General features: G+C 31.3%; 1 protein-coding gene across 2 annotated transcripts in view; it reads left to right on the top strand.

Annotated features, from left to right (window-relative positions):
- The first annotated feature begins 7443 nt into the window (after positions 1–7443).
- Positions 7444–22301, top strand: part of LOC117179867 (putative odorant receptor 85d) — a 79015-nt gene continuing 64157 nt past the window's right edge. Inside the window, exons 1-7 of one of the 2 annotated variants that reach the window (XM_033372035.1) lie at positions 7444–7689; positions 9158–9277; positions 9354–9471; positions 9615–9876; positions 9945–10067; positions 10415–10505; positions 10744–10880. In XM_033372035.1, the coding sequence (XP_033227926.1) occupies positions 7546–7689; positions 9158–9277; positions 9354–9471; positions 9615–9876; positions 9945–10067; positions 10415–10505; positions 10744–10880 (995 nt within the window). In that variant the 5' untranslated portion in view covers positions 7444–7545. The remainder of the gene's footprint in view (positions 7690–9157; positions 9278–9353; positions 9472–9614; positions 9877–9944; positions 10068–10414; positions 10506–10743; positions 10881–22301) is intronic. The other variant, XM_033372036.1, reaches the window with a different exon arrangement.

Raw genomic sequence — 22301 nt, forward strand, 5'->3', positions numbered from 1 at the left:
ATACGCCAATTAGCACAAATGGTAAGTTCCGACAGTGCCTACAAGTGTGCCTACTGTCCGCTAGATGGCAATACCGGTTTCATATGTATACACCTGGTAGATGAATTTCTACTACAAAATAATGTTTCAACGTAAAACTGAATATTTACATTTTCAGTTTAAAATAATTACCAACCCCAAAAAATCAATGTCCCGAACAAATATTTAAATTTTCAAGCAGAAAATCGAATTCTAAAACAAATAATTTAATTTTGAAATCAATAATTTCCTACCCACAACATAAATTTTAAATTTTATAAATCAATTTTAAAACAACAAAAAAACGAATTTTTAACAAAATAGATAAATATTCAACGCAAAACGGTTAAATTATCATTTAAAAAAAAAACACATTAACAACCAAAATTTTTTCATGAAAATAGTTTCATTTCCAAACTTTAAACCATTTTATACGAAAAAAAGTTTTATGAAAAACTACATCTTCAACCAAAGAAATGAATTTTTAATTAAAATAGATGAATTTAAAAAAAAAAAGAAAAATAGATTTCTGCATTTACGATTTTCAACAAAACGGTTAAATTTTTAACTTTAAAAATGATTATGAACACAAAAAATAAGTAATTAACCAAAAATAGAATAGTTACCTTTTCTGATGAAAAATTAAGTTTTTGTTGTAAGAAATGTATTTTCAACTGAAAACATTTTGAATGAAAAAGATCGAATATATAACAGAATAGGTAAATTTTTAAACATATAGTTGGATTTTCAATTACAAAAGATGAATTTTTTACCAAAAATGGAATGAAATGAATTCTGAAAGAAAATTGAAAAATAACACACATTTTTTTATTATTTTGTTAAAATTTTAAAAGGGGAGTCAAAGAGTTTGTAGAAAATTTGTGCAATTTTACCATGTTACATATAATTTTAGAAAAAATAAAGAACTTAATTTTTATCTAGCCTTCTCGCGCAATTTTTTTGCACAATTTTTTCTAAAGTTTATGTTGGTTAAAAAAATGTGCCTTCCAATTTGAGTAAGTTTAGGAGATATTTAGAAAATTTCAAACGATTAAAAATTACTAAAACTTATGACAATTTGTGAAGAATTTTTTATGGTTTTACTGTCAAACATTTTATACCAAAAGAAAAGAAGTTTTATCAAAAAATGCATTTTCAGCCAAAGAAATGAATTTTCAATGAAAATAGATGAATTTTTAACAAGAAGAATAGTTTTCACCAAAACGGGTTAATTTTGAACTGAGAAAGTTAAATTTTTAAGGCAAAATGAAACAACAAATAATCAACAAAATTGTTAAATTTAAAACAACAAAAAATTTTAACTAAAAATGATACAGTTGAAATTTCAGTATAAGAATAGTACCTCTCACATAAATATCGAACAATATTTTATACCACGATAGGCGAAACAATTATGTAAAAGTTGAGATTTTGAGGTTAGAATGGTATAAAATGATTTTTTACCTAAAAAAATCAAATTTTCAACAAAAATGTTAAATTTTCCGTCAGAAAATCAATTTTCAAACGACAAGGATCATTTTCTATTAGAAGTGGATGTATTTTCAACTGAAAAAATAATTTAAAAAAAAGCTTAACAAAGTCGTTAAATTTTCAGCTTTAAAAATGAACATTAAAAGTAAAGAAGAAGTATTTAACCAAAAATAGAATAGTTACATTTTCAGATAGAAAATTTAATTTTCGGCAAAATAATTTTAATTTTCGATGTAAGAAATGAATTTTCAACTGAAAAATATTTTTGTACCAGAAAAAAAAACAATTCAATTTACAGCAGATAAGTTAAATTTTTTAAGATGAGTTGGATTTTCAATTAAAAAAGATGAATTTTAATCAAAAATAGAATGGAATGAATTCTGAAAGAAAATTGAAAAAGAAAACAAATTTTTTTTATTATTTCGTAAAAATTTTAAAAAGGGTGTAAAAGAGTATAAAGGAGCTTTCTTGCGTAATTCTATCGCACAATTCTTTAAAGTTTATGGTGGTTTAAAAAATATGCTTTTAAATTTGAATAAGTTTAAGAAATATTCAGAAATTTTGAAACGATATAAAAATAATTAAAGCTTTTAACAATTTGGTAAGAATTTTTTAAGTTTTTACGAAAATGAAAAACAAAATTTTTTTGGTTCCTAGGAATAATTAAAATAATTTTTTATCTTGAAAAATTAATTTTAAGAGATCGTTTTAAAAATATATAAAAAAGAATCTGAACAATTTTTAAGGAAATTTTTGTTTAATTTTGCAGAATTAAAATTAAATCAGAAAAAATTGGAATAATTTTTAAACAATACAAGGTCTGACAAGATTTAAAAAAATGATTTTCCCATTATTCGTTTAAAAATTTGTAATTATTTCTCATTTAAAAAATGCAATTTATAGGAAAGTTAAAAAGGTTTCTAAACATATCAAACGCTTTTATAAAATTTAAAAGAAGAGTGTAGAAGATTTTAAAGCTAATAATTTTAAATACTACAGGCCAACATAGTTTTGTTGTTCGCAAGTGTAGGGTCATTTCCGAAGTAATTTTTTACGTAGAATCCGAGTTCGGGGTTAGAATTGGCACATCATGTACATGCCTCAAAAGTAGCCAAAAACGCCATTTTTGGGCACATGACATTTTCAGATACTTTTAAAATTTTTTAAATAATTTTTACTGTTTTGAAATGTTCTAAAATAATCCCCTGAAATTAATTTTTCGCGATGAAAAATTTATTTCAATTATTGGTAGGAAGCTAAATGTATTTTTGCCATTTTCTTGAAACCTTACGAAATTCTTAAAAAACCTTTAAAAGTTTTATTTATTTTCAAATCCTTTTAAAAATTTCAAATATCTCTTAAACTTACTCAATTTCGACAATAAATTTGTTAAACCATCACGTATTCAAGAAAATGGTGTGACAAAATTTCCCAAGAAGGCCTAATAAGAATTATGCTCCTTAATTCAAGATGTAAAAAAATTAACTTATAATCTCTTGAATTTTTCTAATGAATTTGAGGAAAAATAGTTTCATCTGCTTTAAATATTTCGGAATGCTTTTAAACCTTCTAAAGTTTAGTCTTTAAATATTTTAAAATGTATATTTCTAACTGAATTTAAGTTAAAAATTCCTAAAATTCTTTAAAAAGTTCTGTTTCGAATCTTGTCAGACCTTCTAAGCCATCTAATCATTAAAAATTGTTCAAATTATTCTTGATTTTGTTTGAAAGTTAAAAAAATTAAAAAGGTTTCCTTAAAATCTTCCAGATCCTTCATTAACGATTTGTGGCATCATTTAAAATCTATTGAAATCTTTTTAAATAATCCCTTAAAATTAAATTTAAAAAATAAAAAATTGCATTAATTATTCGTAAAAGCCTAAAAGAATTTTTTCATTTCCGTGAAACCTTACAAAATTAAAAGAAATCTTCACAAGTTTTACTTATTTTTAAATCAATTCAAAATTCCTCAATATCTGTTAAGCTTACGCAAATTTGAAAGCACATTTTGTAAACCAACATAAACTTTAAAAAAATTGCCCAAGAAGGTTTGATAAGAATGAAGTTCCTTATATTTTTCTATAAAAACCTTTCATTCTCTTGACACCCTGCAAAATGCTGTTTACTTAAAAACTCCTAATAGCTAGTTAGTCACCGAAAACGAATCATGGAAGTCGGGGGGCTCGGGTTTTTGCTCATCGATTTTCGGCGCTACGCGAGGCTGGCCTACGCAACATGTAGAAGAGCCGACTTTCCGAAGATGCTACAAAGGCTCTTTTATAAACACTTCACGCCGTCTTCCGCACCGGAACGATGAAATAACTGCCAATTATCGCACTGGCTAAGATGAAAAAGGTACGCTCTTACGTTCGACACCGAACTTTGCACCATAGACATGTGGGATAACACACTTCAGTTGCAGAGCGTAAAACGTTCACTTATCGGTGTGATTCAGCGAATTTTGTCTAACAATGTACTGGTTGTGTACCTAACTGTCTGTTCGTCTCGAATCTCGAGATAAGTAGTCCATTTTTTTCATGCATTTGGCTGTTCTTATTTTCCAATAAATATGACCGTTGGTAAAGTGGTACTGATCCTTGCGGAAAAAAGTAATTTTCTCCATGAAATTATTTTGCAAATAAAATTAACCGTAATACTCCAACAAAAACTTAATAACAATTTGTAAATATAATTATAATTATTAAATATATATTTCAATATATTTTTCCAATTTTTCATTTCATTCATAATATTTGTTGTTAACGACAGAAAATATGTTATTATTATAATTTGGTGTGATTCTCAATCATCTACATGACTGCTGAATACAAATGATTTCATTAATTATTGATAAAACTGTTTATAGTGACTTATTTATTGACAATATTTAGTAATTTTCCATGATGTATATCATTCTCATACAAATTTCAGCATTTTCAGTTAAGAGAAAACATTTTTCTGTCTAAAAAATAATTTTTACTTTATTTTCGTGAAGTTCGAACATTTTAGGCTTAAAAGATTCAATGTATGGTCAGTATTAAAGAGGAGGTTAAACAGTGTCAAAGTAGGGTTTTGAGTTACAAAAATGTATGCTCTCAAGATTCAAAGTAGCTTCAGAAAGGTGTTACAGCCTCAAAGAAGAATCTAATGTTTCATTGTCTAGGAGTTAAAAGTTTAAAGCAGGGGCTATTCGTTTAAATAGCGCCAAAGCAGGTCTTAATGAGGAGCTGCAACTTCAAAGTAGGGTCTAAATTTCGAATCGGGTAAAAGATTTCATCAAAGAGGAATCCAATCTGTTAATTCTTTTGAATTTTATTGTGCTAACAAACTAAAAATCTAGACAGTACTACCATCCTCGAGCGAACAGACAGATTGACCGACAGACACATTCGTATAAAAATTAGTTATTTGGATTCAGGGTGTCTCAAAACATGGACATTTGACAAAAACGGAGGGGGTCCAATTTTACACCAATTTAATATCTTCTCTGATGAAAATGTAAAAAGCGTACACAATTTCATAAGGTTTAAACTTTAATTTTCATTACTTTAAGTCTTTTTTCTTTTTGATAATTTCTTCAAATACTATAATTACCACTTTATTTGGATGATATTTTGATTTATCAAGATTTTGTGGAATATATTTTATCTTGCAATATATAGTATATTTTTTATATATTGTTAAAGTATCATGTCGGTTCTTTAGAATGAGTACATACACCGCCAGGCGACTCCACTTTGCTGTGTATAAAGTAAAAAAATGTTTCAAATGATACTAAAATCGATATTATTTTGACATGCAACAAAAATTAATACCGAAATCAAAAAGATTTTGATCGGCCGCAATGAATATTCGAATTTTGAGATGATTATGATCTGGTATTTAAGCTTTTTGTCGTTCCTGATAGTGCAGTTGACCAAAAAAGTAAAAAAATTAACGAAATCTGATATAAGTAAATATCACCTGTTAAGTGTAGCTGTCACTTGCGTGCTGTTACATACATTATTTTGGTTATGTCTTTATGACATTGACGCCAAACATTAGTGGCCGCTTTGTTTAGTGTGACAAATCACCCAAAAAATAAGATCAAATTCCTCGAATGGACAGATCATTGGGATGTCGAGAATCAAATAACAGGCCAACATGGTTTTGTTGTTGGAAAGTGGAGGGTCATTTCCGAAGTAATTTGTTACGTAGAATCTGAATCCGGGGTCAGAATTGGCCCATCACGTCAGGATTTTAAGATATTGAAGGTTATGTAACAAAAAATGGCGTTTTTGGCTTCTTTTTAGGTTATGTACTGGGGGTGTTCGGGACTGTTCAAATCCCAAAAAATTTGGTGTCTTCTGTACATAACCTCAAAAGTAGCCAAAAACGCAATTTTTTGGGTATATAACCTCAAATATCTTAAAATCCTGACGTCATGGGCCAATTCTGACCCCGAATTCGGATTCTACGTAACAAATTACTTCGGAAATGACCCTCCACTTTCCAACAAATAAACCATGTTGGCCTGTGGTATTTAAAGCAAATGCTCAAGACATAATGGGACATATCTCGTAATTTCAAATTCGCGTAATGTGGTAGAGAAGAATTGTAACTGAACTCTGCGACTCTCAAATTAAAGAGAAAGAGCAGTACTATATGATGCAACTGCAGAAAAGGTCCCACAAAATTTTTGTGTCTTCTGTACATCACCTCAAAAGTAGCCAAAAATGTCATTTTTGGGTACATAACCTCAAATATCTTAATATAATGACGTGATGGGCCAATTCTGACCCCAGATTCGGATTCTACGTAAAAAATTACTTCGGAAATGACTTTCCACTTTCCAACAACTGACATGACCCCATTATTTGCAGCATCTTGTAATTTTGAAATGCTCGCTTGTATTGGTCAGCATCTGCAGCTGCGCGAGCTATAACGCCGCCTTCGGGCCTTCACTAAAGCAGTTGCGCAGGTCATTTTGTATCGTAATTGAGAGCGTTCAGGCTTCCGTGCTATCAGGTTATTTTTACAAAGCTCTTTCGTTTGTGTGTGTGTGTTTTATTTTAGTAAAAATAAACACAATAAGTGATCGATTGTTCTGCTTCTTATTCTTAGTTGATAATTTATACTAAATTAAATTTATTGGAAAAAACAGTACATCAGATTCTTTAAGGACTGCGCTGACTGTTGGAAGATATTGGAATGGAGGTCAAGAAGAACAACAGGATCCTGAAAATGCTTAAATCATAAATAAGCGTCAAATTAAAAAAAATAGTCTTACCATTTCTACCGTTATTTGTGATCGTTACAACCCATACAGTAGCCTAGTCGGGCATCCATTGGGCTTCCCAGTTGAGGCCCAGTTATTAATTGGGCGGAAAAATCCTTAAGAAAAAATATTCTTCTCGATTTTCTTCGCCATGTCAATAATATTTTTTCAATTTCACAATTGAAATAAGCGACTAAACTGTAAAATGGGTCACTATAATCTTGTTTTTAATATTGCAACTGACAAAAAGATACTAGAGAACGTTTGTCTATAAACATTCACTTATTCTTATAAGATTTTTGTTTGTAGTCTTATTCACTTCAGAATAGCTTAATCAACTATTCAGGAAGTTATACATATAATATGAACTTGAAACTTGCTTCGTTATTAGAACTCTAGCATTGCGAGAAGCTTCTATTTTCCCGAATGTCTCGTTCACTTCCGGAAAATGATATCAAACTATAGAATATAACAATCGCTATTGACGCCACCCTCCTACGACGTGTGTTTTTAGTTCGAAGAAAGGGTAATTATTATTAGCCTTCCGTGAGAAATTGCCGTGTGTATTGCACAATTCCCTTCGGTAGATGTAATTATTAAAATTCATCCCCGTTTATAATGCATCATTCTTCATGTAGACCTGTGGGGTATAGACTCAATAACTTATTCTGCTTATTCGAAGCATCCGTTGCAAGACAACCCTTCCGTATAATTATTTCACTTGTGTATCGAATGCACTACAATCTTATATTAGTTTCCTGTATTGTTTTTTTAGAGAAATGGATATATTTGATAGTCGTTATTTTCAAATAAACAGGTTGACTCTATCATGTGTTGGTCTATGGGTTTATCAGTCGGCTGCAAAAAAACGTTTGGCAAAAGCTTTAATTTTCTTGTCACTTACCACAACTTTAATTCCACAGGTATTTACCATTTTTTCATTCAAAGAAATCAATTTTCATTCATGCTAAACTACATGTGTAGACGTCTGATTGCCCAGAGACTCTTTTATAAAGGTCCCCACTTAACACTCAGAAAAAGTTATCAGTCATTTACCGGTTTCAAAAATGTTTTCTGGTTATTTAAATTCTCTAATGCAGACCCTTCAAACTAAACAATTATTATTAATTTTCAGTAATGAAACTCGAATGTCAAAATTAACGAATCTAATATTGATGCGGAACTATTCTAAACTGAAAGTAATTATAATTGCAAATAAAATATTTAAAATTGAACAGCATATAAAATTCAAACGTTCAATCTTGAGCAATTCTTAGCTTTCAAAATTAGACGATGCTTATTTAATGATTTAAATATTATGGCTTTCTATTAGAAATTGTACAATTATGAACATTATGAATTCGAAGAAAACGTTCATTTTCTTAAATCTAGTAACTGTAAAAATAGGAATGGTTTTTATTTTTAATTGCTTCTGTCGAATTTAAATAACAGATAAAAATGATTTTTTTCTATATTAAGGGCTTAATGCACTTGTAATTGATGAAATTTCAATATTTTTAATTTGAATAATTGTTCAAATTTTAATATTTCACTTTGAAATTTATGGATTTTCAAAGATTTTAATTACGAAAATCTTGTAAAGAGATGTACATGATATAGAAACTCTATCTTATACTCAGTGTCCCTATCACATGCAGCCGGATTTTTATTCGAATAGAATATTACGGAAGGCTTGTTGATTAGCTGTATATAACAAGTTTCTAAGAAAAAACGTTCCATTTCTGTGGCGTAACAGTTATGTTATTTTTTCACACTTCTGCTATATTTTGTAATTGTAAAATTCTAAAAAGGTGATAGCACCATAATGTAATACCCTCCATCGTTATTGCGTAAAATCCTTACAGAACGAATACAGAAAGGTTACAGAACAACTATTCTAGAATATGTCTAAATTCAAATTTCATCATTGTTTTACATATCTGTTACATTTAAGAAAATTTTAAGTGATACAGCCGCATTTTTACTTCCTTTCATAACGGTTACGTAACGGCGTTACGATAGCATTATATTCTGACGCAGTTAAAGAACGAGTATATAAAAATTATAGAGCAACCTATTTGACATTCTAGTGACGGAACAATTCTATCACTATGTGTGTTCATTACAGAATTCCATGACTATTACATATCCTTACAGTAACACCATTGCAGAACGCTGTGATTTTTGTGTTCTATCATTGTTGTGCTACATGTCTGCAACAAAGTTACACATATTAAAAACAATTTTAAAGTTAATACGCATCAATTATTTCATCAATTATTTTTAAAAAACGCAACATTCCCTTAAAATGTATAAAATCATATTTTACACTATTATAAATAAATATATTTTCCTGTTTTCAATCCAAATAACTAATTTTTCTGGGTGTAGATTAATTTTCTTTTTTCGGTTTGGGGAGATATTGATGCAGTGTTTGAGTGCCTTCCACCTTTTGGGCTCGTCTTGATTTCCGCCTCTCAACTTTGTCTATTTGCTTACCACAACAAAAAAGTAAAACCGCATTTATCATATCTATTATTTAAATGTCAACTTTTACTAAATATTTTTCCACCATTCTATACTTTAGTTGTTAAGTCTAGTTGAATGTATGAAAAGAGATTGGAAGGTTTGGTCATCTGGAAAAGAACTTGAAATTCTGCAGATCCATGCGGAAGAGGGAAAGTATTTTACGCTGTTATACACTGGTAAACAACAAAAGATACATATTTTTAATTGTATGGATATATAAAGCTTGGGAATAAATAAGTTTCATTATTTTACTTTCTTTAGAACAATTATCATTTGTATGTAGTAATGATATATATAAATATATCTATAAATTTGGCAGGAATCGTGTTTGGAGCTGTTTTTATGTTCGTCTTAATGTCTCTGTCACCTATTGTTTTAGACAGAATTATTCCTCTAAACGAAACACGTCCGAAACAACTAGTATATGCAGCAAAATTTCCCTTCAATCAAGACGAATATTTTGAGTGGATTGTTGTACATGGTGCAATAACTTCATTTTATAATATGTCAATTATATATAGTTGCGAAGGAATGCTAGGAGTTACCACTCAACATGCATGTGGATTATTTGCAATAATTAGGTAAACAAATTATAATACAAAACTTTATTAAAAATCTATAATTATAATTATATATTTAATTTGTTTAGCTATCGGCTGAAGAATATAATAAAGCTTAACGAAGAAAACGTTTGCAGGCAAGAACAACTTGCAGAAGATAAAATTTATAAGGAAATATCGTCTACTATCTATTTGCATAACCAAGCACTTGAGTGGGTAACATAATTTTTTTACGGTAAAAAATAAATTTCGATTGAAACAGTGAAATTAAATGAAATCCTAGAAGTACTTTGCACCTATCTATTAACAACAACGAAAAGTTAGTAGAATGTTCCTCATTTATTTTTTTTAAACGAGTTTTAGAAAATATAACATATTATTCGCTCAAAATAAAGTTAAACTTGTATATCCAACTAAAGAAATTTCTTTTTATAACATTTGGGTAAGTAAAACTGTATAAATGACATGAAATTTATGCTTTAATACGAGTTTGACAATTACATGAACCAGAAATATACAATCTCGCCTACTAAAAAAAGGATACGAAATTGAATTTCAGATATGCTAAGACTTTGAACTCCTGCTACTCTCATTTTCTCTTCATGACAGTGGGATTAAATGTTTTAACCTTGAGCGTATCGGGAATACAGGTCAGCGTATTTAAAATAAGCTTATTTTTTCATAAAGTGTCTTCTGTTACGGAATTTTCCGTGACACCTTTTCCCATCTTTCAACTCATTTAGTGTTAACGTTACAGAAAATTCCGTAATAATAGCCGTAGCACTATACTTGATTGGTTAGTTTTAGAATAATCAATTCATATTAGTCATTGCCTTCAAATAATCAAATTTAATATCTTCTTCTTAATAGTGACTTTAAATATTTTAGACCATTAACGCGCTAGGCAATACAGAGAAAACAATCAAATTTGGTGCACCTATGCTTGGTTGTTTTATCCATCTATACTTTATCAGTTTGCCAGCTCAAAATCTTACGGATTGTAGCCTTAACGTAACAAACGATGTGTAGGTTTCATTGATCTTATTTATTTCCACATTTTAACAACAGAAAAACAAAGTGGTCTCTCATCATATTCGCTGGTATGGAGTGAAGTTGAAAGGATTTTTTTAGTTCTAGAACAGGATGTTTTGTAAAAACTACTATTCTTCCGTAAAAACTGAAAAGATATATAAGTTACATTGCTGCCTAGGTTTATTTTCTTAAAACTTTGCAATAAACAAGTCGACCCAAGCGGTATTGTCACTTATGCATCTTTTTAGTTTGTACTGCAGTATTTATAAGGCTTTGAAATTATGCATGCAACTTCTTGAACAAATTTATCTTTTAAAGATACTGCAATAGTAGCATTGACCAATACCTAAATTTGACTCAAATTGTGATGAAAGCATTAAACTTGAAGTAAATGGTCTATATAAATCAAAAAACGTTTCAGAATCGTATGCCAAAGATTTTTTCTCGTTAAAGGGGGCAAGTTTTTGTTGAAAACCCAATATATGTCGAAATAATTAACAACGGGACCTTTAGGTATGCTTTTTTTGTTAGAATCCATACTCTCCTCAGTGAAAGACTTGATAAAACGTACATAACAGTGGGTATCTGTGTAAAAGTATTTCAAAGCTTAAGTAACTCCTTGGTAGAGCGCTCGGTTGATATCCGCTAGGTTATATGTTCGATTCTCGGTATCCCTCTTTTTTTTCTTTTTTTTTTCTCTTCATCAAAATGCTTTTTTATTCTATTTTAAAATAACATTTAATAAAATTATACCATTTAATGATTTATTAATGCTTGTTTTTAATAATGACTCTGTTTATCGTATTTTTATTATCACTCGTTTGGATAATTCTGCATGTTATTAAAATTATTCTTAAACAGTTTCTAGTATTTATGTTTTTAAATGAAAGTAGGCAAAATGTTTTCAAACGAAAATTTGAGAACTGAATAAAAAGTATAATGTTTTCCGCAAACTGAAAAAATACATAAATGATAGCCTATCTTTAATAAATTTACTGTTGTCCATTTACATTCATTCTCGGCTATTGTTGTTTATATCCTTAGGATTATGTAGTATTGCACATGAACCAGAGTGATACTGACCATAAAAGCAAGAAAAACAAAAGGTTTCGCGAAATCTTTCACATCCAATAAATGCAGAGTTCTTACATTTACCTGGTTTTTTTTTCAGAACATGGATGGGAAGGCATATGTACTTCATTCTCATTCACAAAAATTTTCTTATCATCACGGTGTGTTGAAGTATACTAATTTATTTCGCCATCATTTTCAATCAAGTAAGAACAGTTTTGAAGACGCTTTATAAGATTTTTTACCTGCCTGTAAAAATAAACAACACAAGGTTAGACCAAAGGAGTACACTTTGGCGGAATCACTTTGGTGTTGCACTACGGTCAATCTTAATCGTCCAGCTTGAACAGCTAATGTTACATGCACTGATCAGTCTATACTCTATCCTCTCCAACAATCGACCAACGGAAGAAAGATTTCCTCTCTCACGTAGGATTTCAAGCATGAATGAAAAAGTACTTGTAAAAATTTGCGGACCAAAGGAATCGAAAGGAGCCTCCACAAAGTACCCTCAAAGACCCCACTGAGTCCCCCTTCGGTTCCTTCTTGAAAAACGAAAAAAAAAACAGCAAGATCAATTTTTAAATTGTTGAAATTCAGAATCTACGTTAAAATTTCAATTAGAAACTCACGGGGTAATCGCAATACTTTTATGTGCAGCGTTAAAAATTAAAAAGCACGTCATTAACTTCTGCTGAATGTGACGTCAAGCGCATCCAGAATAGCTCAAGTAGTATGTTGCGCGCGAAGTTTAAAAATAAAATACTCTCTCACTTGCGTCGCAGCGTTGTTGTCTGAGGTTTCCACTGCGTGGCGCTAGCATCCAGACACAATACTTAAAGTTACAGATGGAATGCTTATTAACTGTTATTAAAAGAAGATGCACTTAAAGCCGCCTTCGGCCCATGTAAATGACAGGTATTTTATTTTTTAAAGATTTTAGCGCTGCAAGAAAAAGTATTGCGATTACGTTGTGAGCTTGTAATGCAAATTTTTACGTAGAATCCGAATTTCAATCATTGAAAAGTTTATCTTGCTGTTTTTTTTTAGTTTCTTAAGAGGGAACCGAAGGGGGCCTCAGTGGGGTCTTCAAGGGTACTTTGTACAGGCTCCTTGGTTCCTTCGGTCCGCCAGGGAAGTGCTTTTGTGAGTTTTCCTGATTTCAAGAAAGTAATAACGACGTTTGAGTGCTTTTTCACCCTTATTTGTCACTTTTCGAATAATAGGCTTAAATGCACCTCATGAGTCTTGCAAGCGCACGAAAAAAAAGTTTCAGCATTTTTCATATGTTCTTCCTACCTGACTATGTAACTCATATATTTGAGCCGAGAACATCCTTGCGTTTGTAGGACCTTCAGGCTTCAGCTTGAATGTTTCCTGGCTCCATTTAGAAATTTTATTTTGTACACCAGTAGAACATATTCTAAAAGCTTTTTCTTCTCTGGTGCGTAATTATTGAACAAGATCACTTTTAGTCAAAAGCTGCTCAAAATGAAGAAGCGCGTTTTTCAATTGCGATTTCGATAAGTCACTTTAAAGAGATTCATCTTCCGTTGCCACAACATAAAACTTAGCTTATAAAATGAAATGTGAAAATCCACTTTCAACATACTTCTGATTCTTGTTAGTAAATTTCTATGAACTGAGTTACCGCATCCATTCCTTCTTCGTATTTATTATTGAAATTTTCATTTGAAACACTTTGCTTCTACTTTAATATATAAATATAAATACTAGAAACTATTGCAGAATAAAGCATTTTAATAAAGTGCACAATTGATACTCCGGATGCAAAAAGGAAATATAGAATTATTTTGCTGGAGTGGCGAGGCCCCTGAGCACTTTAAAATAAAATCTCCAATTTTAATTTTTAAAATTTTTCGAATTATTTACGAAAAACTGTTTTTTCTATGAATAAAATATTTTTCATTTTTTCACTTCAACTCGCAAGGAAATGGGAAGTTTTCAATACTTTGTGGTAAAACGAATCAGAAATATGCATTATCATGTTTTGCGATGAATGATGTAAGCTTAAGTTCAAAACTTTTATTTGAAAAATTGTAAATAATTTTTTTCCGAAACGGTGCATAATTCGTGCACAAAAAATATCCAACGTTTCGGAATTCGAGGGAATTATGAGCAAGCGAAAACTGCCAGTGAGAAAGTTGTTCAGGAAGGTTCAAGGAAGTTTTCTGAATAGTTTTAGCTCAATTGGAATAGTACTTAACAAACTGTTGATGTTTTAATTTTCTGACCCAATAGATTTTCTCCCGCGTAGACTGCGGGCTGGCATTCTCTCTAAATTTCTTTTTTTTTTGTATCTGGCATGTTTTTCGTCTGACCTCTATTTGTCAATATACTTACATAGGCTTTCAGGTTGTTTCTTTACCAAACAAAGAAATATATATCAGTTAAGTCTGTTCCGATTAGCAGATCACATACTTAAAATACTATGTAATATATAAAAATTGTACGATTAAATTATACTAATAGCTATACAAAATTCTATGATATAAATATAGTACAGTTTTCCAATTAATATACTTGAAAAATATCACATAAAAAATAAAATATATAAATCAGTTGACGATTCAATTATCTCGTCGGAAGAGGAATAAAGTAGATTTAATTATTTTCTAATATAGAGAGATGTAACATAATTATTATCTTTAGCACCAAAATATCAATTTATATATTGAAAAACACTTTTGTATACTTAATAAATAATGATTTTTATATTTACTGTATTTTTAATTACAAAAATTCAGCTGACTGTGAGACATTTGTACCTAACGCTGGGGTAGCGGTTTACCGGTCGGGCCGTGGTATACGCGGTAGAAAATCCATTGAGCTAGAAAATTAAAACATTAACAGTTTGTTAAGTACTATTCGGATTGAGCTAAAATTTTCCAGCAAATTTCCTTGAACCTTCCTAAACAACTTTTCAACTGACAGTTTTCGCTTGCCCAAAATTTGCTCGACGCTCGAAACGTTGGAAGTTGTTTGTGCACGAATTACGCAACGTCTCGGAAAAAAATTATTAACTATTTTTTAATTGAAATTTTGAAATTTCTCTAACATAATTCGTTGCAGAACATAATAATGCATCTTTTTGATCAGTTTTATTACAAAATATTAAAAAATTTCAATTTCGTTCCGAGTTGAAGTGAAAAAATGCAAAATATTTTATTCAGAGAAAAAAACAGTTTTTCGCAAATAATTCGAAAAATAAAAAAGCTACAACTTTTTATGAGGAGAAAAATATGCGGCATTAAATTTCCATTATGGATATATATCTTAAAAATTAAAATTCGAGACTTTATTTTCAAGTGCTCAGGGGCCTCCCCACTCCATCAAAATAATTCTATATCTCCTTTTTCCATCCGGAGCCTCAATTGTCTAAGCGAGTGATGATAAAAAAACACGATAAACAGAGTTTCTTATTGAAAATAAAAAATAAATAATCATTATAGGGCATAATTAAATTAGAGTTTATTCAAAAATGGAATAAAATAGTAATTTGACGAATGAAAGGAATACAAAAAAAGTATGGATAGCTAGTACTGAACGCGACAATTTGCGGATATCAGTTATGCACTCTACCAGGGAGCTGTCGACACTTCAAAATACTTTGTCACCGGCTCAGTGACTATCCGCTCGCAATCTTCAAAATGGATTTTTCTCGAATACGAGAACCTCGTATGTCTCGTGCGAATAGATCAGTCTCTCCCTTAATTGTTTTCCAGATACCATCGTAGCGAATTGAAATGATTTGAATTTAAAAAAAAGCAATATTCTAGGGAAGGAAGAATAACCTCCGACGTAAGGTGCACTTAACTATATGATTTTAAATGCTGTGAGCTAGGATAGAGCAACTCACATTACTACATGTCTGGTCGATTCGGACGAGACGTACTTGAATAGTTTCGATTAAACTTCACTTAAGGTAAGTTCGTTCAATCGTTTAATTGTGTTATATAAATTCCGATGAGAAGTTTCCCATTCATTCGAAATCCATAAAAAAATTTAAATGTTGAAAATTAACAAAAATGTTTCGTTTTTCAATATTTTGTATAGTTTTTAAGTTTTTCTAAACATGTAGATGTTTTTGCAAGCAATTGTTTATCTTTTTTACATAATATCTTCAAAAGAAAATATTTTCTTAAGGCTATATGAATTATTCATATAAAAGATAATGTCAAAGTTATAAATGTAAAAAATATAGCCAATCATACAAATAGCAGAACTTTTTTAAAGTAGAAAGGTTTTTAAATCAACTGAATTAGAATATTAAATTATTTTTTTTATTTTATGAAAAAATGTATATTTATTAAAAAAAAAATTGGCTCGTCTCTGCAACATTATTTTTTTCAACTTGTTTGCGCGTGCACCCGGTTTTTCATCATGGCCACGGTCTGAGTCAAGTAAATGGAGAGATGAGGATGTCATAAACTTATTTATTACGATGTTAGAAATCTTTTGCTAGAACTTCTATCAGCCACTCCAAAAATTTCCAGTCGCTTAAATCCTGAGGGTCTAGAAATTCTCTTACAATGCGACATGTGTTTAATAAAACAGCCTTCTGAGCTGCTGCAAGTACCCTAATGACTTCTGAATGTTCAAGGTGTTCAGTGCATCTGGCTTGCGCATTGCCTGCTCAGATAACAAAATGTCCACAGAGTGCGAGCAAATATGGCAGCACGCGTTCTATTTTTATGCTATTTTTTATGCTTATTATTATTATTCATTATTTATTATGTATATTATTTTTATAATAACGCGTAAAATAAAAGAAAGATAACATATTTTATACCAAATTTTTATTCCAAATTTTAAGTCACAAATAATTTTTGCATCCACGTAAAAGATATTGATCAAACGAATTATATTCTATTTAAGGCTGTTGGTCTTAAAAATAACCTTAAAAATCAATTGCCAAATTTTACTTAATAAATACTAATAAAATTGTATATTTATTTAATTCCAATAAACAGTACTTCTTTTTTAAACAAGATTATACATGCCAAGGGAAAAAGTGTATAATTTAATACAGTTTTCGTGAAATAAAATTTTCTAATGTTTATGTCAGTTTTGAGGTTAGCGTCAGAAAATTTCAGTTGTATTTCAAAATTATAAAATTTAACACTTTTTCCTTCTACATATAATTTTATTTAAAAACTGAGTACCATGTGCCCGAGTAAAAATGCTTCGACTTGAGTTCGACTTGGTTATGCCTTGAGTTCGTCTCCAAGACATCGATACCTGGCTGAGTCTTAAAACTGAGTAAAACATAGGCCTTAGTCTTAACTTTATGGCCACGACAGGTAAAACGGCTTTTACTTGTCTCAAGTCGAGCCTTCTGTTGGCTAAGGCGACGTTTACTTGACTCAAGACAAGCCGTGCCTTGGCTGAGATTATCTAACCTTTTTTGGCTCATAAATGAGATTAAAATTGGTGAATGAAAAATTTGTAATTATTAAATTAGTTATTTTTAATGTAAAAATTCAGAATCGGTGGACCTGAACGAGTATGACCCTTAAAAATTTTCTTCAAAAAAAAAAAAATTGGAACTTTCTAGAAGGATCTCTTAAACTGTTAGAAATACGTAAAAATAAACAACATTTTCGGTATCGTCGTCAAACAAATATAATACAAATAACTAACCATAAATAAAAAAAAAATTATGACTGTTAGAGCTCCCCTTTTTGTTAGGGCAGGTATATGCTCAAAGTTTTAAACCGTACGTATTGGAGTCATAAAAATTCGACTCAAGAGATAAATTTATATCTACAAGACATAAAAACTAGTCTCCAAGACAAAAATTGAAGTCTGGCTCCGTATCAAAAGTAAGAAATGCTCGAGTCAAACTTTTCGACTTCAGAATGTCTTGATTGGGAGCAATTCAAGTCAAACTCAAGTCGAAGCATTTTTACTCGGGTGGTATCTAAAAATTATTCAATTTTTGTATTGGCTAAATAAAATGAGGACAACGAGGCTATTTTTTTAGATTAATAGAGTTTATTTCGCGTTCAACCCTTTCCAATTAAAATATTTATTAGTCACCAAACTTATTATATGGTTGATAAAATCGTGTAAATTATTCCTACTGTTAATTATAACTAATGTTGAAAGAGCACGAAAGGCGAACTTCAGAAAAAAATATTGCAGGTAAAAATTCGATATTTAACAATAGATATTTCGAGCTTTATTTTTTTGCTCGCTGCTTAGGTAACAATTGTAATTCTCATTCATTTGTAAGGTTGTATTGGATCATATTATTCCGTAAATAATTCTCTATACATTCTTTTTTACGTTTTTATCTGAAAATTATCTTTCGGTATTATACAATTGTCGTTTTTACAGACAATATTTTTCTTAAATATATTTTTTTACCGAAAAAGCACCAGAGATATGTAAAACATCTTTCAGGGCATGAACTAAGCCCTCCACCAGAGTCAGGATTAAATTGAGCCTCCCGCGATCAAAACAGGACACGCTCGAAATGCCTTGGTTTCAGTTGGCCTCTTGGTTTTCTCGTTCTTGATTTTTTCAAGTCGGATTTTAAATTATTTTGAAGCATATTTTAATAGGAAATTGCATTCCACATATTTTTGTTCCTTGATAAAAGTTTCTAACTTTTTTAGTTTTCGAGATAATTACGAAATTGTTACTTCGTGCAAAAAATGAAAATCATTATATTTTTTCGTTCCACTCATTCTAACTCCTTCAATAATTGGACTATTACGATGAAAGGAGGAGGGTCAATAAGGCCGGTTTTTGGGCCATCTACAGATTGGCCTCAAACATGTTTTATTTTATTCATCTAACTAGGTCTCATAACCCCTTAAAAGGATTTTTCCTGAGAGTGATCTGATTTCAAGATATAGTCATTTTTAAGTTCGTATTTTACATGGATTTTCGCACTTTCATTCAAATCATGCTAAGTTTCACATTGTTAGTATTGCTCACGCAAGATCATACTTGGCCAAAAACTGCGCACGTATATGCGTTACAACATATGTTAAAGCCATCATTTTTCTCGAGGTACTTTGCCTTCAAAATAGGGCTTACTTTTATACTTTATGAAAAACCGAGCGTATTATTTCAAGGTATTAATTTATTGTTATTAATTTATTATTTTTAAGTTATTTTTCTTAAGAAACATTTACTGCCGGTCTTAGCCACTTTGACGCCCTTAGGCAAAGAGAAGTGAGATTAAAATCAACCAAAGTCAGTGGAATAGGAAACAAAACGCTATCGTTCATGTGCGACTGCCGCTTCGCTACGTTCAACTGTTTTCCCCCTCCACATGGTATTCGCGTTTGTTGCCGATGCTTTTAGCTATATTCTCCTACATTCTTCTTCCACGTTTCGACCTGTTAAAGAGTTCTTATCCACTTTATGTGATATTACTGCGTACATACATCTGTTCCAGATTATTTTATTGTAGTTTTATTTTATCAGTATCGACTAGTTTCATAGCGATTGTAAGTTTTTTGCACAGGTACTTCATAGGCATGAGAGGCTACACTTTTTTTAAAATCCTTATTATTTAATAGTTCTGTAGATCAGTCTCAGATTCTCTTTATTTTTTTAGGTGAAATAATTACTTGCGAATTAAGTTTTAATTACCACTTATTATGCCGAAAAAACAGTGTTCTTGTTGCGGCAAATTCTTAAAACCAAAGAGTCATCTATCAGTAGTTCAGGATGAACGGGCATTAAATGGTCTTAAAACTGCTTTTATTAGCTCCTTAACCATTCAGTCAAAGGTTTGCGATAGTTGTCGATGCTTTTCGATTAAAAAGCGTCGGATTACAGATGCAAAAGAGGTGAGTTCTTCTGAAAATGATTTATCAAATGTTTTAGAACCAGGTAACAGTCAGATTTATAAAAATTCAGAATCGTCCAGTGAAGATGGAACTTCAGATTCTGACTGTAGGAAAATCAAACTTCCAATAAGAAGATGTATGATTTCTCAATCCAGATGCATTGTCTGTCATCATAAGAATACTCGTATCAGAATCAAACCTTTGTTTGCATTGAGGGTTTACGTCGATACTGGTATTTTGATTCCTGCAAAAGCGAGATGTTGTGCTTCTTATTTGGTTGATAATGGTTTTCTTAATAAAGTGGCTACTGCGTCTATACAAGCCAACTCTGATTTTACTCACATGAACGCTGAGTCGATTTCTAAGCTTCTGAATGATTTGCGTGAGGAGGCAAGAAAAACAGGGTTGAATTTTGATGATCCATCTGCGCTTGAGGATAAAGTTTATAATAGGCTCACCGGTTTGACGTAAAATCAATTTAGTGACGTTGCACAGTACTTGTCAATTGAAGTGCGTTCGACAAAAGGTCGTTCTGTGCGTTTGTGCCTTGCATTATTGTTGATCAAGTTGCGCACAGGTCTTTCCAATGCGATTTTATCAACTATTTTTGGCATAGAAAAACGAAGAGCTGGCAGAGGAATTACGACAGCAAGGAAAGCTCTGATGTCCTCCTTTGTACCTCATCATCTTGGTATAGGTCACATATCACTCGAGTCAGTCATTACGGACCATACTACATCAACGGAAAAAACGCTATTCGCTAATGGAGAAGATGTATTTTTCCTTGTAGCTGATGGTACATACATGTTTATCCAAAAGAGTAGCAATTACTCTTTTCAAAGGCGGACTTATTCTATGCATAAAGGAAGGAATATGGTCAAGCCCATGATGCTAGTAACGGCGACAGGATATATAGTTGATGTTTTCGGTCCGTATTTTTCTGATGGCAAGAACAACGACGCTAGTATCTTTGAAAGTCTTTTAAAACAAGATTCAATAAAACTGCGTACATGGATGCCCTCATACTCTGTTATCGTTGTCGATCGCAGTTTTCGGGACTGCCTGAAGTTTTTAGAAGATCTTGCATTCGTTTCCAAAATGCCTCATTTTCTTCAAAAAGGATCACAGCACACTACGATTGAAGCAAACGGATCAAGGCTCGTTACTAAAGTCCGATGGGTGGTTGAAGCAGTCAATGGGTTGATAAAAACTTGGAGAGCCTTAAGTGATGTTTTTCCAAATAGTCAAATCCCGTACATCGGCGATTACGTCAGAATAGTCTGTGCCCTTTGTAATGCTTTCCGACCCCCTAGAATTCATGATAATTCCGATGATCATCTGATCGCTGAACGAATGTTGCAGCTGAATCAAGCCCAATCGTATACCGAGGAACATTTATTTGATGATGGAATGTACCCCTTCTTGTCTACAAACAGGAGGAAGGCATTCTACGAGTAGAAATCCAGTCTCGGCATACATCTTCTAAAGTGTATAACTTATGGATAGATAATAATCCTGGACCAAATCCGATAAGTGGTTGGTACTGTCATTGCAAAAGTGGTGCAAGAGTGGTAGGATGTTGCGCTCACATTGCCAGTGTTCTGTGGTATCTTGGTTACTCTAAATATAACCAAAACACTCCCAGACCTTCACGTGAATTCGAAAGTCACGTGAATGATGCATCGTGTTGGTCGGAAAATGAAGGAGAAGCAGCATTATCTTCAGATGATCAAACCAATTCTGACGAATAAAGCTGTTGCAGTGTGCCTAGCCTCTAATCGACCATAAGTTCTGATTGACTGTAAACTAATATACCTTTTCTTAGAAAAATGTCTCCAAGATTATTTCGATTATTTTATAGAAATTATTGCTAATAAATCTGATAAAGTAGGACATTTTTACTCCTTTCATGATCACAAACCTAATAAAGTATAAAAATTAGCCCTATTGTGAAGGCTAAGTACCTCGAGAAAAATGATAGCTTTAACATATGTTGTAACGAATATACGTGCGCAGTTTCTGGACAAATATGATCTTGCGTGAGCAATACTAACAATGTGAAACTTAGCATGATTTGAATGAAAGTGCGAAAACCCATGTAAAATACGAACTTCAAAATGACTATATCTTGAAATCAGATCACTCTCAGGAAAAATCCTTTCAAGGGGTTATGAGACCTAGTTAGATGAATAAAATAAAACATATTTGAGGCCAATCTGTAGATGGCTCAAAAACCGGCCTTATTGACCATCCTCTTTTGTAGGGAACATGCATATAACTGTTCCGAAAGTGACAGTAATGATGAAGTACCGATAACAATTAAATAAAGAGCTGACGCTCGACCGATGCACGTGCGAGCTTGTTCTGAGGATGTGTCTAGCGGAGGCTATGATTCTGCACTTTTGACACCACGATCAAAATAAAGCACGATTTGTTGTCATTTACCTTATATGAAAAATAGATTACAGAAGCATAAGGAAAGTTGAGAATAACCTTTCTATATAAATATAA

This window comes from Belonocnema kinseyi, chromosome 9 (assembly GCF_010883055.1).
Source record: "Belonocnema kinseyi isolate 2016_QV_RU_SX_M_011 chromosome 9, B_treatae_v1, whole genome shotgun sequence".
In the NCBI taxonomy this organism is placed as follows: Eukaryota; Metazoa; Arthropoda; class Insecta; order Hymenoptera; family Cynipidae; genus Belonocnema; species Belonocnema kinseyi.